Below are 16,785 nucleotides of genomic sequence, written 5' to 3' on the forward strand. Positions count from 1 at the left end.
CCCAGCTGCCCAGGGCTGGCCCAAGGCACAGGCAAGCCTCAGATAGCAGCTGCCCAGCCGCTTAGGGCTCAGGTAACCAGGGCCGAGGCTTACGCTGCCAACAGTGGCAGCAGCAGAGGTATGATGGGCGTCACCTTCCCCTGATCACTGTGTTGCCTCCTGCCTCTGAGGGCTCCCAGACTGAGAGAGGGGAGCAAGCCGGGCTGAGGACCCCCCCACACACACATACTCCAGGGCATGTATTTTCATGCACTGGGCCTCTCGTGTACAGACTAATAGAGAAAAGCAGGAAGGCTCTTGCAATTATGCAACTCGCAGTCTGATTTGAAAGACAGATAAATACTAAAACCAAGTATAGTCTGGTAAATATACTAAAAGGGTTATATGTCTGGTTATGGGCTAACAAAGAAAAAGTAAGTGTCTCTGCCCAACTCTAAAATTCCACAGGACATATGAGACAACCAGCAAGCACAGGCCTGTCCTGGAAGACAGCAGGTTCTGGTCACCACCCTATGCCACATAGGCACTTCCAGCATTAATAATGCCAACCAAAGGTGGTCCAAGAGTTTCTCAACTCAGACTAGTATTTCCCTCATAGTTTCACATGCCATCCTATTTTAGAAATCCAACCAGATTCTCTAGGAACTACAGTGGCTCTACGTCAATGAGCACACTAGAATTATAACAGCTTTTAGGGGTATGAAGGGGCAGTGAAAAACATGAACCTTGTGAGTAACCAGTTAAGTAACTATTTAAAGACTTAACTAGTTAGGAATAATGCCAGCATATAATAAAATGTCTGTGAGAATGGTCATACAGTAAAACATTAAACAATTGAAAGAGAGAGATCATAGTAAGGGAAAATTCTAGAAAGCAGAACAGAAGAACAGACATACAAAGACAATAAATAAGAGTAGATGACTGAAGTGAATAGAATCTGAGGAAAAAAGAAGACTTCAATATGCAATAACTGCAAAGATAGCGAATCAAAGTTGGTAAATGTAGGCTTTCCCCATGAACAACAAGTACATACAACAGTGAGGTAGACTAGGTTTGTTTCTAATGTTTGTAGAAATGTGAAATACACAAGCTGGTTTGAGGGGGGGAAAAAAAAGGTTTATATGCAATAAACCCATACTTGAATAATATTTTATATATGATAAACCCAAACTTATTTAAAATGATGTGAGATAAAAGAAACCTAACTCACTAAAAAAAAAAAAAAAAAAAAAAAAAAAAGTTAACATTTACTTGTGCATTTGCTAAGTGCCAAGCATTATTGTAAGAGCACTCTGGTTCCAAACGAATACAGACCAAGCAGAGAGATTAAACACACAAGCCTTCTAAAGGAGAAAGAAAACTAGCAATCAGGTGGACCTTGGTATTGCTACAGAGGTGATCTGGCATACAGCTAGATTGCATTGTTCTCCTGTTGAACATGAACAATTTCACAGAACATCAACATCAGGTAAGTTTTGCAACATGACTGTGATGAATCAAGCCAAAAACAAAACCACCCCCATAAGGGTATGTAAACACAGAAAAAACGGGAACATTGTTCAACCCACAAAAATGACCAAACCTCCTTTTTTTCCTGACTGACTACAGACTCTTTACCAATTTCAGCATTAACAATGGTTTAGTCTTCCCTTCTTATGGATAACATTTATTATGATGACCGATCATAGAATTAGCCCTATGTCTTTACAGCTTCTACTCTAGAGGAAAGCACCATTTCCTTAAAACACTTCCCCAAATCACCTAATAGAGGTTCAAATCTAAGACCTTCCTAACACTTTTCTAAAGTAATCAATTTAGAATTACTACAATGCCTAATGTAGTTTTGATTTCCAATAAATGTAATAAACAAACCCATTTGTACTGTTGGGAGCTATGGGCCTGGTTCTTCGCCCAAACCTGCAGGATTTTCTCAGAGAATCCTGGGCTATGGCTCTCCCCAAAGGTGGTACTCTGGGCTTTCATCTAACACCCTCTTACAGAATCGCCTCACAGCTCTCCATGCTGCACATTCTTCCTCACTACAAATGAGTAATATATGCAACTTGTTCAACTACAGGTATGATCTAGGCAACTTTGGCTGGAGGCATTGGCTAGTAAAACAATGGGAATGTAAAACAGTAGAAATCTTGGAAAATTAGGGTACAAGATGTGCTTTGTAAATATACATATACCATTTGCAATGACTCTTCACAACATTAATTTGAACTTTTTGAATCTCTGAAAAGAAATTTCAATAGAAAGAAAATACATTTCTTGCTTACCTCACATTCCAACCATAGTAATGTACCAAATATAAAACTTCTCCATCATCAATTTCAGTGCTTTTAATACTGGCTTCATAGATTTTCTGCGTTTTCCCCCGTCCATATTTTACTTTTACTTTGGTTCCTGTTAGGCAGGGTTCCATATCTTCCTCATCTTCCTCTCCTTCAGAGTCACATTTGCTTTCAGTTTCTTCCCTGCAGTAAATTGTAACATTGATAATGCTACTAATAGCTTAATGGAGAACTAATATATGTAAAAAAAAAAAAAAAAATCCAACATATGCAATAGTCACAACCTAAATATTACCTTAATAGCATGTCAGTGGAGGAGGAGAAGAAGGAGGAGAAGGAGAAGATTTTTAACGGACTACTTACTAAGGAATTTATTTATTATGTAAAGGTGCACTGTACCAAAAGTAAATCCAGACTTTTTAAAGGCCAATCAATAATATAATTAAATGATGATGTGGAGTCAAATAAATCACTTTTGTTAAACAAAATAAGAATATGCTCTAAAAGCCTTTGGAATTCACACTCAAATGTCACTTTATATTCAAAAATTATCTAAAAGTAGTCTGTAACTTCCTGCAACTAAATTTTTTAAATCTACATTACTATTGCTTTCTACTCAACTTAGAATTGTTCTTAGCAAGACTACTTTTTGGTGGATAAAATAATAAAAAGAGCCATCTACCTTAGTAACCAGATCTTTTAAACTAGTTTATATTTTATTTTTTGGTTTCCCTATCCTAACAAAGAAACAATAGATACTTGAATATCAGGTCACTAATTGAAACTGTGGGATAGCACGAGGAGAACAAAGCTATGTGTATCTTTGTCTTTAGAGCACAAGTGCTATTAAAATGGTGCAAACAGTATATTTTCTGTTTTTATTCATCTCCCATTAGCTTTTCTTTGTTTTGATAATCGGGTAAAAGGAGATTCAAATTGGGAGGTCCAATAATATTTTTACAAATAATCATCCTGTGTTAATACTGCAAGGATTCCAAAGAGATCTGCATCAAAGGCCATTCTAGTGTCACAAGAGTATTATTAAGTGCTTAAGAGAAGGCATTGTGCTCTATAATAAACATAGAGCATTATTTTGAGGACCACTGGGCAGTTAACATGAAATAGCTTTGACAACCCATTGCCTTGAGAATGTTTTTCCTCCAAGGGCACCTTCCAATTACAGTCTGAAAGGGTAATTTCAAACACCATGAGAGAAACTACTTAAAACAAATTTCTACAGATATGTCTCCCATTTCCATGATTCCTGCTACAAAATGAGAATATAGATTTGCATATTCAAATTTAATTTTATAAAAAGAAATACTGTTCTTCATTTATGTCTGAAATTTTCTCTAAAATATGTCTCATTTATATTTTATATATGTATTGTGTGTTTTCTGTATTATACTAGAGGCCTGGTGCACGGATTTTTGCATTGATAGGAAATTAATTAGAAAGTGGTCCATGGGGCAGGACTGGGCGGCTGGACATGCCCTGGAGCCAACTTCCCATGGTCCCTCCCTGGTCAGCAACACCTGGGGTGGCACTGAAGCTTGAAGGGTGTTTGCAGAGAGAGTGGGGTCCCTCTGGCTGGTGGGGTCCCTCAGCCTGGCCTGTGGGGATCAACTGGCAGTCTGACATCTCCTGAGGGGTCCTGGAGAGCAAGAGGGCAGGCACTCTGCAAAGCTGCTGTCACTCGTCAGCTCCTATGTTGAGCATCTGCTCCTGGTGGTCAATGAGCATTATAGCTATCAAGTCACTCAGGCTTTTATATAGGGATATATATATATATTTATATACATATTGATATTATATTAATTATACATTATATTACATTATATTGCTTATTAACAAAACTTCAAACTATAATTAAACCCCACTTTTTAAGTTGTTCACCCTTGCTTAAATTTTTGTCCAAATATTTGAAATACCATTATACACAATAATACTCGACTCCAATTACTTCCTTCCACTTTTCTTAATCCTAATTATATTTCACTACAGAACTTTCCTTATTCACTAATCTAATTCACACACATTTGTGATAGCTCCCATACTTATTTGTACTGAATCATAAAATTACCTCTTCGCTCAGCAGTCATTCCTATTTTCCTAAATATTTGTCCACAGTTAACTTTCAGATGGATGTCAGCCACCAGTTGAACACAGCAGGCTACTTTTCCCAAATTTTACTCGACAATTCAAATTTCTAGAAAACTCAGCATCATATAATGTAATAAATGAAAAAATAACTATGGAGGCGAGCTTATATTACAAGTGTGTTATGCTGTTGTTGCTGAATTTTTTTTTAGTAGTATATAAAAATTAGTAAATCTATTTGACAACACAGAAATGGCCAACTAAACACCGTCGGATATTACTTTGATCTAGCTGAACTGCCTAATTGGTAATTTTTAAGTCAATTCAGTCCATACATGTATATAATACACGGGGGGGGAAAACACAGTTTTCACTCAACAGCAAACAGGATGGACATTAAAAGGCTGAAATTTATTGGTGTGATGTGGGGCAAGAATGTATTTTCCAAACAAGAATAAGGGGTGCATGCCACTTAATCTAATACAATAACTTGAAAAAGAAAAATGTCTTAGATAAAGCTAACACACAGAAACATCTGCTAGTATTGTGCACCCATGTGTTTGTTAGCTTTCCCACATTGTACCTTTTTTAAAATGGAATTTTTGCTGTCGCTGTTTCCTCTTGTCCACTTCCTCCATTTTTCTCCAGCTCCCTTCCCTGCTGTCAACTGCAGGACCTTTCTTTTGACTGGGTGGCGCAGCCTTCTTTGAGGCCACTGTTTAGGGCACAAGTGCTATTAAAATGGTGCGACCAGTATATTCTCCAATTCCGAAAGGCGATACACATCATCTTCACAATGTGTTTCACCTTCATTAGACAAGAGGAATGGAAGTCCCAATAAGAAAACATTCCCTCAAACCTGAATATCTAAGCAGGAACGGAGCACTGCCGTGCCCCAGACAGGTGCTTCTGGAGAACAAATATAAGATATTGTACCTCTCTTGGTTTTTCTCTTCCTCTTCATCTGAGTCTCTGTCAGAATCCTCCTGCTTTTTAATTTTCTTCTCCTTTTGCTTTGGTGTATTTTTTCTCCCCAGTAGTAGCTCATTTTCTTTTTTCTCTGCAGTTTCATAGTCATCATTCACATCCTTACTTTCTGTATCATTATCTTTTAATTTATCTTCTGTTTTCTCTTCTTCAATTTCCTTTTTAATAGAATTTGCATCTCGAGCAATTCTCCTTCGTCCCTAAATAGAAAGTACAGAAGCTTTAAAATAGCTATCACTACAAAGGGGACAGGAACTGGACAACAGAAAATGTGTTTGTTGGCTTTTAAACATTCATAGCAATGACTAATCTCTCTAGCTTGAGCAATAACAGTGACAACGAAACTCCTATATACTTCTCTTCTTCTTGAAAATAAAATAATACCTCATGTAAATTACTTAATTATGTCCAGGACTACAGTGATCCTTAGCTACAGATTACTTAAAAAAGAAAAATGGCCGAAACTGGTTTGGCTCAGTGGATAGAGCATCGGCCTGCGGACTGAAGGGTCCTGGGTTCCATTCCGGTCAGGGGCATGTGCCTTGGTTACAGGCACATCTCCAGTGGGGGGTAGGCAGGAGGCAGCTGATCAATGATTCTCTCCCATTAATGTTTCTAACTCTATATCCCTCTCTCTTCTTCTCTGTAAAAAAAAAATCAATAAAATATATATTTTTAAAAATGTTCTTTGTTCATTACAATATTTATCTCACTTTTAGTGTTTCTTGACTACAATAGAAGTTTTTAAAGCAGCATCTAAATGTCAATGAGATAAGTTGATAATAATAAACCAACCCCCTAACTTATATATGGACTTTTAAAAAGCTCTGTGGTCTCTAATTCTTTGTTTGTTTTTTAATGAAATTTATATTTTCACTATAGCTATGTATGGCTACATTTTAAAAAGGACTGACTTGCTTCAATGGCCAGAAGTGAGCTGATTTCTTTGAATGAATATCTGAAGAGTTCACTGGGCCTGCATTGTATTGTTCTGCCCCAGTAGCTTTTACTCCACCTCTTGTTGCATACTCAACTGAACATGAAACTGGTGAGCTATTTAATTATTTCCTAAATTCTTCTTCAAGTCAACCTTTGCACACTGGCAGGATTCCCCTCTACTTGGAATAAAGTGAGGATAAAAGATACCAACAATTTAGGGACCACTGAAACACTTTACAATTAATATCTCAGTATAACAAATATTTCCCTTAGTTCTTGACTATGTATTAAACTTCAAAGGTAGAAATAAAAAATTTATTTTTCTTTTAACAAAGAACTAAAATTTACATTCCATAAGGTCAGGGACTTGATAATACTCACTTTTGTATTCTCAGATCTATACAGTGCCTGGCACATAGCAGATGCCCTTTAAATATTTGTATGTATGAATGAAAGTTATTATCTATTAAAATTTAGGTCTATATACTTTTGTCCCTGAAATCCAAGTTTCACAAATCTGCTCTCTATATTCAGCTACATTAGGACATTTTTACAAGCACATTTACTGCAGCTCTTCTTATAATAGTAAAAAATTGGGAAAAATCTCTAGGAAGTAAATTTATGGTACATCTACAGTACAGGACTCTACAATACAATACAATACAATACAATACAATACAATACAATACAATATAAATGCTTTACATGATATGAAGATGATGGTTGTACAAAAACGTGTAGTTAATGCTACTGAACTTAATATTGGTTATAAATTTTGTTATGTGTATTTACCACAATTTCTTAACACACATTCTTGCCACAATTTTCAAAAATTAAAAAAATGAAGAGAGACAAACCAATTTGGATGTTTCCTAAAATTCACTAGAAAATTCCATTTACTAGATGACCGTCAGAATAGACAGTTTTAGAAAATAGTTTCTGGTTAAATAAAAGAGAAGGTGATTTCAACCTCCTCTTTCATCGATATGATTTCACTAAAAAGTAAGATGTATTATAGTAACTGAACTTTGATAGTGTGATAAATTTTCTTTCTCCTAAATTTTAATAAATACTATTATGTAGACATCATTCATCAATGACCAAAACAGTAGGTGACAATTCTTATAGAAGACTTATAGTTATGGAGAGGAAGAGTAGAGTTAGAAGATAAATCCAGTGTACACATGACTAGAAAACAAGGCAGATTAAAAAAATGGCCACAAGCACTGTACAATATGCTATCGAGTAACACAGAGAAAAGACTCCACCTGGTTGGGAGCACAGGCGTTGTCAAGAGGAGATTCATTCATGCAACAACTATTAAATAAGTCCTCATTTTGTGTCAGGCACTATTCTAGATGTCTGGGAACTGTCAATGAATAGAGTAGACACTAGTCCCTGCTCTCCTGAAGTGTGATTCTAGTGCAGAGAGGGGTAAACGAAACAAGATATACTAAACAGAATAAATGTTACATATAAAAAGAGCAACATTAGAGGGAATGTGCAATAAATATTTGACCTCAGATGAGAATGACTTAAACAAAAACAGAAAACAACAGGAGAAATGATTTCTCAGGTAGAAGAGATAATAAGTGATATATTTAGAGAGAGATAGCTAGATTAGCCAGGCTAACACACATAACTAAATACTGGAAAATAAATTAGGTTCATTAGAGTATTTTTGTATGTATCTGAATGAGTCCATAATAAAAAATGTTAAATAATTTTTTAAATAAACCAAATAGTTTAAGTACTTACACGTAGAGATTTTAATTCTATTTCTTCTCTTTCACTTTCACTGTTTGAATCAATATTTTCCTCGGGTTCACTCTTTACTTCTACTAAAGGCATTTCTTGGTCTAGTTTTAGAGTCTCTTCCATTGATTCTTCTAAGTCTTTTTTTTCCTCTTTTACTTTTGGTTCATGGTGGTGAATAGTTCTGAACTGAATATTTGCAGAACGGCAGTACTCTTCAAAACCATAGAGATACCTAAACAAACAGTATTTCTCTTTGATAAATCTTAGTCTTTACTTTTAACTTGACTACTGTATTATTAAACACACATTTTTAAAAAGTAAAAGTCAAGCCTTTCTTTTTGTAAAGTACTTTTTCTATATTACTAAATAATTGGTGTTTTAAAAAGAATTATAAACAGAAACATTGATCATAAAATAAAATTCCTAAAAAATATAAGCTTGTGATAACTGAACATAGTCATTGTGGTTTTGATCTGAAAGTTATTCACCCAAAAGATTCAGCTCCATAACATTTACCATCATTTTAGAAGATAAATGCTGCCTACATCCCTGATTTTGGAAAGGAAATTAGGACAACACAAAAAATGGAGCATAGCAGACTTGGTGCACTGAAATAACTTTCAATCACAATCTATTAACCTAAACTTTTTATACACTTTCTCCAACCTTAATGTTTTTATTTGTTAACCAAATAAATGAAAAATATTCCCTGTAAATATGTATTATTTGATGAGTAAACTATGCTACTTACTTTCTATAGGCAGTTTTTACATTGTAGGAAGCAGCTGAATTCAAAATAGGAATTCCAAGGTCCATATAAATTTGCTTCCATACAGCACCACTATCAATCTGGAAAATTAAGTTTTTATTTGTTAACATTTGCAAAGGAGATCATCTTTATAGTAATATTCTATGTTACAAAAATGTGCTTTATCATCTAAAGTACATAAAACAGTGAAACATTAGGTAATTTAACGTCTTCATTTCCTTACTTACTTTGTCACATCCACCCTGATGATAAACCAGTCTAAAGAGTTTGAAGAGATTGAGATCTTTATAGCCCAAAACAGGTGGTTTGTTGATTGGAGTACCTATTTTTTTATGGAGGGTAGAAATAATGTTTAATCAAATGGAAAAAACTAAGGTAAAAAAGCTATCAATTTCTAATTTCCCAAATTTCATTAATCAGTGGATATATTTAAAAACCTTAATTTTTTAAGTAAGACAACACAAAATGTTTATATTCTTGTGGTAGTCCTTAGATTTACTTCCACAAATAATAAAATCACCTCTCTAATTACCACTGAATTGGTAAAACTAAATTAAACCTTAGGACTACAAGGTGTAGCCAATAGTGTTGTTGGTTCAAAAAGGTTGGGCAAGAATACACACAATGTAAAGGGTATATTTTAGGCCATGATTCCATTTTCTCTGTTTTAACACAAATGTTAAAACTGTTAGCAGTGATCCTAATGATGATTTCTGAAGGCCACAGTGTATGCAGGACAACTTACCTAAGGGTTTCTCAGAACTAATGTTACTTCAAGAATTATGATGATTTCTGAGGGTTCTATTTCTTCTAACTCTAAAACTTTTATTTTTTTTAACTTCTAAATAGAAATCCTATTCTATTAGATAGGAACTGATCTCCTATTACGTTTAATTTGTTGAGAACAAGGATCAGGCTAGTTTACTTGCCACAAAGACAGTATTAGTTAGTTAATGGGTATGTAGATTAACATTATGTCTGTTAACTTTTTATTACCGAAATATTATATGTTTTGGTTTTACAAGTCCCAAGGAAACTAAAACCAATTGTATCAAAACTATTTTCCTATATATTTCTGCTCAAAATAGATTTGAACATTGTTTTTATTACCAAGTACTTAATTACTGTCAGGTATTACTTTAAATCCAAATCCATATATATCCATGATTCTAACAAAAACAATGTATAAACCTAGAATTTAAAAGTGTAAAAGGAATGACTTCTTTTAATGAATGAGCATGAAAGTACCTCTGTCTTCCATAAACTTATAAAGCTGTTGGAGGAAGTTGTCCCTCTCTTCAGGATCAAGTTCTTCCTCAGGCTGTAAAGGTAAAATATACAAATATGTAGAACAATGAGTAGGATGAAATACACGACTTCTTTTTGTTGTTTTGTGAACTCAATGTAAGGGGATAAAATTTTAATGAAGGCAGAAATAGGGATTTCCTCAAAATCCTACAATGCCAGATTTTAAGTCATATTTTGATAGAGTTGATTTGACGCAACTGTCAAAATATAATTATTTACCCTCAAAATAAAAGAATTTAAAAAATATCAATCTCTACCCTTCATGCCATTTATCACTCTAACCCTACCCTGAGTATTATTACCATAAGGACTAAGAATTAGTCATGAGAAATTAGCCATGAGAAAAAGGCTCAAGAATGAAATGGGCTCAGAGTGTTTTCAACTCACTTGGTTTTTGTTTTGTTTTTAATCTATTATAATATCATGTGACCTGTAACAAATATATTGATAGATGAGCACACTAATTACAAATGTATTTATTATAAAAACAACCCACACAAAAACATCAAAATTTTGTTATTGCTGAATGAATATAACCCAAAGGTTGCAAAATTACATTGCAAAAATTTTCTGTTTGGAAGCACCATATTTGTAAAAACTTTAAATGCCTTGCCCTGGCCAGGCGGCTCAGTTGATTGGAGCATCTTTTGGTGCAACAAAAGGTCACGGCTCCATCATCCATCGAGACAGTTACAGAAGGAACAGATTAATGTTTCTCCCTCTCTCTCAAATCAATAAAAACATACCCTTGGGTGAGGATAAAAAATTTTTTTTAAGCCTTTAAATGAGTCATATAAATTGTTTTGCCCCTGACTCTATCCTCCCCTCTTATCACACTGGCCTGCTTTTCTGATTTGCCTAGCATCTGTATTGACTTTGTGACCCCTGAAAATAAGACAATGAACATTTTTTTATGAAAGAAAACTAAATAAAAAATTGCTCATTCATTGAGAAATGGTGTAGAGGAATGAATGGAAACATTCTTGATAAAGCAACTATTTCTACAAATACCTATTAAAGTGTAACTTTTTACTAATTATATAAATTAATCATTTCTTCTTATGCAGCTTAGGTTTTTGGCTCTAGTAAAACAACTGGTTATGAGTTTCAATAAAATATTCCCTTTTCAGATAGGCTACTTGTAAACTAGTATTTCAGAACATTTTTATTTTTATTTTATTGATTTTTTACAGAGAGGGAGAGAGAGCTAGAAACATCGATCAGCTGACTCCTACACACTCCCTACTGGGGATGTGCCCACAACCATGGTACATGCCCTTGACTGGAATCAAACCTGGGACCTTTCAGTCCTCAAGCCAACGCTCCATCCACTGAGCCAAACCGGTTTTGGTGGGAACATTCTTATTTAAAATTCATTCAGAAAGATTTATAAATTGGAGTTCTTTCAGTTTTATCAAATATTGGGTCGGCAGCTAAGTAATTGCGGGTTTCACACACATATGGCTTCAGTTGAATTTTTAGGTTTGCAGACGTAGTACAAATGTAAAACACATTTTGTTATTTGATAGTTGGCTATTCAGCTGTTAATCAGTAAAAAAAGTTTTTTGATCTGTTTTGTAGTTTTCGTTTGGCGTTCGTTGAAAAATGGAAAATCAAAAGGAACATTTTTGTCATATTTTGCTTTTTTATTTCCGCAAAGGGAAAAACGCATCCCAAGCTCATAAAAAGTTATGTGCTGTTTATGGTGACAAAGCCTTAAAAGAACGGCAGTGTCAAAATTGGTTTGCCAAATTTCGTTCTGGTGATTTTTCACTCAAAGATGAAAAACACTCTGGTCGTCCAGTTGAAGTTGATGACGCCCTAATCAAAGCAATAATCAATTTGGACTGTCACAGTACAACACGTGAGATTGCAGAGAAGCTTCATGTATCACATACATGCATTGAAAATCACTTAAAACAACTTGGCTATGTTCAAAAACTCGATACATGGGTTCCTCACGAACTGAAAGAATCACAGTTAACGCAACGCATTAGCAGCTGCGATTTGCTAAAGAAACGTAATGAAAATGATCCATTTTTAAAACGACTGATAACTGGCGATGAAAAATGGGTTGTTTACAACAATATCAAGCGGAAAAGATCGTGGAGCAGGCCAGGTGAACCAACTCAAACAACATCAAAAGCTGATATTCATCAAAAGAAGGTTTTGTTATCAGTTTGGTGGGATTACAAAGGAATTGTCTACTTTGAACTCTTACCACCCAACCAAACGATCAATTCTGATGTCTACATTGAACAACTAACGAAATTAAACAATGCAGTTAAAGAAAAGTGGTCCGAATTGACAAATCGAAAAGGTGTTGTATTCCATCATGACAATGCAAGGCCACACACATCTTTGGTCACTCGGCAAAAATTAATGGAGCTTGGTTGGGATGTTTTGCCACATCCACCATATAGTCCTGACCTTGCACCATCTGATTACTTTTTGTTTCGATCTTTACAAAACTCCTTGAATGGTAAAAATTTCAATAATGATGATGATGTCAAATCGTACCTGATTCAGTTTTTTGCTAATAAAAACCAGAAGTTTTTTGAACGTGGAATTATGATGCTGTCTGAAAGATGGCAAAAGGTCATTGATCAAAATGGGCAATACATTACAGAATAAAGTTATTTAGTTCCATAAAAAAATTGTCTTTGATTTTCTTTAAAAAATCCGCAATTACTTAGCTGCCGACCCAATATAAAGAAACAAGTCAAAATTCTACTAAGCCTCAAAATAGCAATTTACAAAGTTAATAGGAGTCATTAATAAATGCTCAAATCGCCGAAACCTTTCCCTTTCCCTTCCTCTGTGTAAAAAAAAATCAATAAACTTTAAAATAATAAAAATAATAAATGCTCAAATCAGCATTGGCAGTTCTTAATACTGTATGTCAACTGTAATTGAAAAATAAATTGTTTTATTTTGCTAATCCTCATCTGAAGATATTTTTTCCATTTATTTATTTTTTTTTTAGAGAGAAAGGGAGGGGAAGAAAACATTGATGTGAGACACACACATTGATTGGCTGACTCCTACAATTGCCCAGATGTGGCCAGGAATCAAATCTGCAATCCAAATACATGTCCTTGACCAGGAAGTGAAACTGCAACCCTTTGGTACTTGGGCTGACACTCTATCCATTGAGCAACATTGGCCAGGGTAAAAAGTAAATTTTACAAAAGAAATATATATACCAAAAAAAATAGTATTTTTCCCCATGTGAATTACAACATCTTGCTTTTGCAAAATTATTAATACAACTGCCTAACACTATGCTGTACACATGAAACTAATACAAAATAATACTGAATGTTAACTGTAACGGGGGGGGGGGGGGGAAACCTGCCAATGAGTTAACTCAAGGAAAAAAGAAATCTAGTAGCCAAGAATCATTTCAGATGTTAATTTTAAGGACTTTCAGTATGGGGCGGGGGGGGAAACAAAAACACTTTAGGCCAGACTGGCTCTATGCTTTGCTTGGGCTTTGTAATCACAATATTCTCTCCTCAGGCTAACAACTCATTTCCAGTATTTATGATTATACAGAATTCAAATAAAACCATCATATACATACATATACATATACATATACATATACATATACATATACATATATATATATATATATATATATCTCGCCCTAATATGCAAATAGACCTAGTGGCAGAACAACCGAACCGATCGCTATGTGCACTGATCACCAGGGGGTATGGTCAGAACATGGTGGGCATCAGCAGCAAATAGCAGAGTGTGGAACATGGAGGATGTGGGCTGTGGCAGGATGGTGAGCAGGTGAGCCAGACCAAGGTGGGGCGCCAATTGCTGTCATTAGGGCGAGCCTCTGGTGGTTACTAAAAATTCTTTGCTCCCATACACTGTGGTCTCACCCAGTGCTTGTATGTATCTGCTGCCGCCACTGGCACCAGCCCCCATAACCCCTCAAGGCTTCTTCAACTCCCTCTGCTCCTGAGGGGCGATAGGGCAGCAGCCACCGCTTGCACCTGCTGCCGTCGCCAGCTCACTCTGTACCATCAGCAGTGCAAGCAGGGCTGGCGGCATCAACATGTGGGAGCCGAAGAGCAGGAGTGGGGTTGTCAGCAGACATGGGACTGGGGGGGAGGGCCGGGGTGGGAGGGGCTAGTCGGGTGTGTGGTAGATGGGCCGAGACCTGGCCCTGTCCACCACAGCCTCTCAACCCACAGTTCCTTTCAAGGTGCATGAATTCGTACACTGGGCCCCTAGACCAGAATATGTAAAAACCATTTTTTAAAAAGGCACTAATTTGTAATCAAAGTTTCTTCCAAAACAAGTAAACAAAACAAAGCCATCAACTGCAGATTAGGTATTTATTAAGGTTGTTATCAACCATTTGATAAATTCTTAGTTACTGAGAATACTAAAGGCCCAGTGCACGAAATTCATGCATGGAGGGGGGAGGGGCTCAGCCCATCCTGCACTCTCTCACAATCTGGGACCCCTCAGGAGATGTCCGACTGCCAGTTTAGGCCCGATCCTGCTGGCCTAAATGACAGTCGGACATCCCTCTCGTAATGTGGGACTGCTGGCTCCTAACTGCTCACCTGCCTGCCTACCTGCCTGATCACCCCTAACCACTCTGCCTGCCTGATTGCCCCTAATTGCTCACCTGCCTGCTTAATGGCTCCTAACCACTCTGCCAGCCTGCCTGATTGCCCCTAACAGCCTTTACCTCAGCCCTGCTGCCACAGCTTCATCTGGAAGGTCATTCAGCTGTCCAGTCTAATTAACATATTACACTTTCACTAGTATAGATAGAATTTTCTTTTTAGCTCTAGCTGGTTTAGATCAGTGGATAGAGCATTGGCCTGTGGACTGAAGGGTTTCAGGTTTCATTTGATCAAGGACATGTACCTCAACTGCAGGCTTGATCCCTAGCCCTGATAGGGTGTGAGCAGGAGGCAATCGATGTGTTTCCCTCACATCGATGTTTCTCTATGTCTCTCCCACTCCTGTCCACTCTCTCTAACAATCAATGGAAAAATATCCTTGGGTAAGGATTAACGAAACAAAAATAAGAATCTTTATATTTTAAAACTAGAGGCCCAGTGCACAGATTTGTAGCCGGGTTTGGGGGAGGCAGGGTGGGATGGGGGGGTAAGAAGAGGGGGTTGTCCCTCAGCCTGGCCTGCACCCTCTGCAATCTGGACCCCTTGGGGGATGTCTGACTGTGGATTTAGGCCCTAACCAGTCTGCATGCCTGCCTGGCCTGCAGGGATTGGGCCTAAACTGGCAGTTGGACATCCCCAGAGGGATGTAGCACTGTGACAGGTGGCAGGTGACCAGGGAGGAGCCCGAGCAGGGGCAGATGCCATGTCTCTCACACTCATCCCGACCTGTTGTGCTTGCTGCTGCTGCCTCAGAGTTGGGAGAGGCTCCTGCGTGCTTGCCAGCTGTGAGCTCAGCTTCTGACTGAGTCGCACCCCCTCTGTGAAAGTGCACTGACCACCAGGGGCAACTCCTGCATTGAGAGTCTGCCCCTCTGGTGGTCAGTGCATGTCACAGCAACTGGTCATTCAGGTCACTCAGTCATAACAGTCACTTAGGCGCGCGCGCGCACACACACACACACACACACACACACACAGTAGGTCCTTGGGTTACATCGGAGATCCATCCTTACAGTGCGATGTAACGTGATTTTTGCCGTAAGTCAGAACCCACCTACATAAGCACCCACATCACTCACATGGAGCGCATACACAGCAGTAATGAAATGAAACTAAAAAAAACTTAAAACAATTCCTGACCTTTACTTGTGATAAGTAAATAATAAAAAACATAAAGCACATATGACATGCATCAAAATGATGGATCTTTTTTTTTTTTAATAAATGGGAGATGGCGACTAACCACATAACCTGAGGACTACCTATATGTTTTTATTGATGAGAGAGAAAAACCAACATCAATCTGCTACCTCCTGCATGCCCCCCCTGCTTGGGATGAAGCCTGCAATCCAGGCATGTGCCCTAACCTGGAATTGAACAGTGACTTCCTAGTACATAGGTCGACACTCAACCACTGAGCCACAATGGGCAAGAATATATTGTAGTTTTATAGGTAAAAATTAGTGAATTACATGCACATGATTTAAAAGTCAGTGGATGTCAATGTCCAAAAGTATATTAAGTTCCATAAGAAACCATGGCCATAACTTTTAAGTTTAGGTGCAATTATCAGGTGTAAAAACAAGATGTAAATGAATAATTTTACTTATAAACAAATGCCTGCTTGAAATGAAATTTACTTTCCACACACACAAAGATGAGGCTATGAAGCAAGTTTTAAAGTTACCTAATTGCTTTTGCAAAAATTAAAATTGCTTATTCTCTTATAATAAGCAATTTTTCCCAATCTGTTTTTGAAACTAGCTGTGTTGTTAGTCACTTTGAAGTAGACTACATATGCTAGGAAGCATCTCGAACTAGAAGAACCTGCCTTCATGGCTTTTGCTTGGGGGCTGGTATTTGCTATAGCATCTCCCTCCTCCTCGATGGGGGGTTTTAGAGTGGAGAGGGTTGTAAAGATGGGAGGCAGGGAGTCCACCAGACTACTGATGGGCCTTCTTCTCTTCAT

The 16,785-nt window shown here is 37.0% G+C and overlaps 1 protein-coding gene across 10 annotated transcripts in view; it reads right to left on the reverse strand.

Annotated features, from left to right (window-relative positions):
* The window catches only part of ARID4A (AT-rich interaction domain 4A), a 66,157-nt gene that overhangs the window by 17,640 nt on the left and 31,732 nt on the right, over positions 1 to 16,785 (reverse strand). For 7 of the 10 annotated variants that reach the window (XR_004987436.2, XM_036435287.2, XM_045580155.1 and 4 more), the window contains exons 12-18: positions 10,099 to 10,171; positions 9,078 to 9,172; positions 8,833 to 8,930; positions 8,082 to 8,313; positions 5,334 to 5,584; positions 2,283 to 2,480; positions 1,365 to 1,429 (exon numbers count right to left, since the gene is read on the reverse strand). Coding sequence is in view for 9 of the 10 variants with exons in the window: in XM_036435287.2 (XP_036291180.1) it covers positions 1,365 to 1,429; positions 2,283 to 2,480; positions 5,334 to 5,584; positions 8,082 to 8,313; positions 8,833 to 8,930; positions 9,078 to 9,172; positions 10,099 to 10,171 (1,012 nt within the window). In the remaining variant the exon portion in view is untranslated. The remainder of the gene's footprint in view (positions 1 to 1,364; positions 1,430 to 2,282; positions 2,481 to 5,333; positions 5,585 to 8,081; positions 8,314 to 8,832; positions 8,931 to 9,077; positions 9,173 to 10,098; positions 10,172 to 16,785) is intronic. The other 3 variants (XM_045580178.1, XM_045580165.1, XM_045580159.1) reach the window with 1 other exon arrangement.

This window comes from Pipistrellus kuhlii, unplaced genomic scaffold (genome assembly GCF_014108245.1).
Source record: "Pipistrellus kuhlii isolate mPipKuh1 unplaced genomic scaffold, mPipKuh1.p scaffold_m20_p_1, whole genome shotgun sequence".
Taxonomy (NCBI): Eukaryota; Metazoa; Chordata; class Mammalia; order Chiroptera; family Vespertilionidae; genus Pipistrellus; species Pipistrellus kuhlii.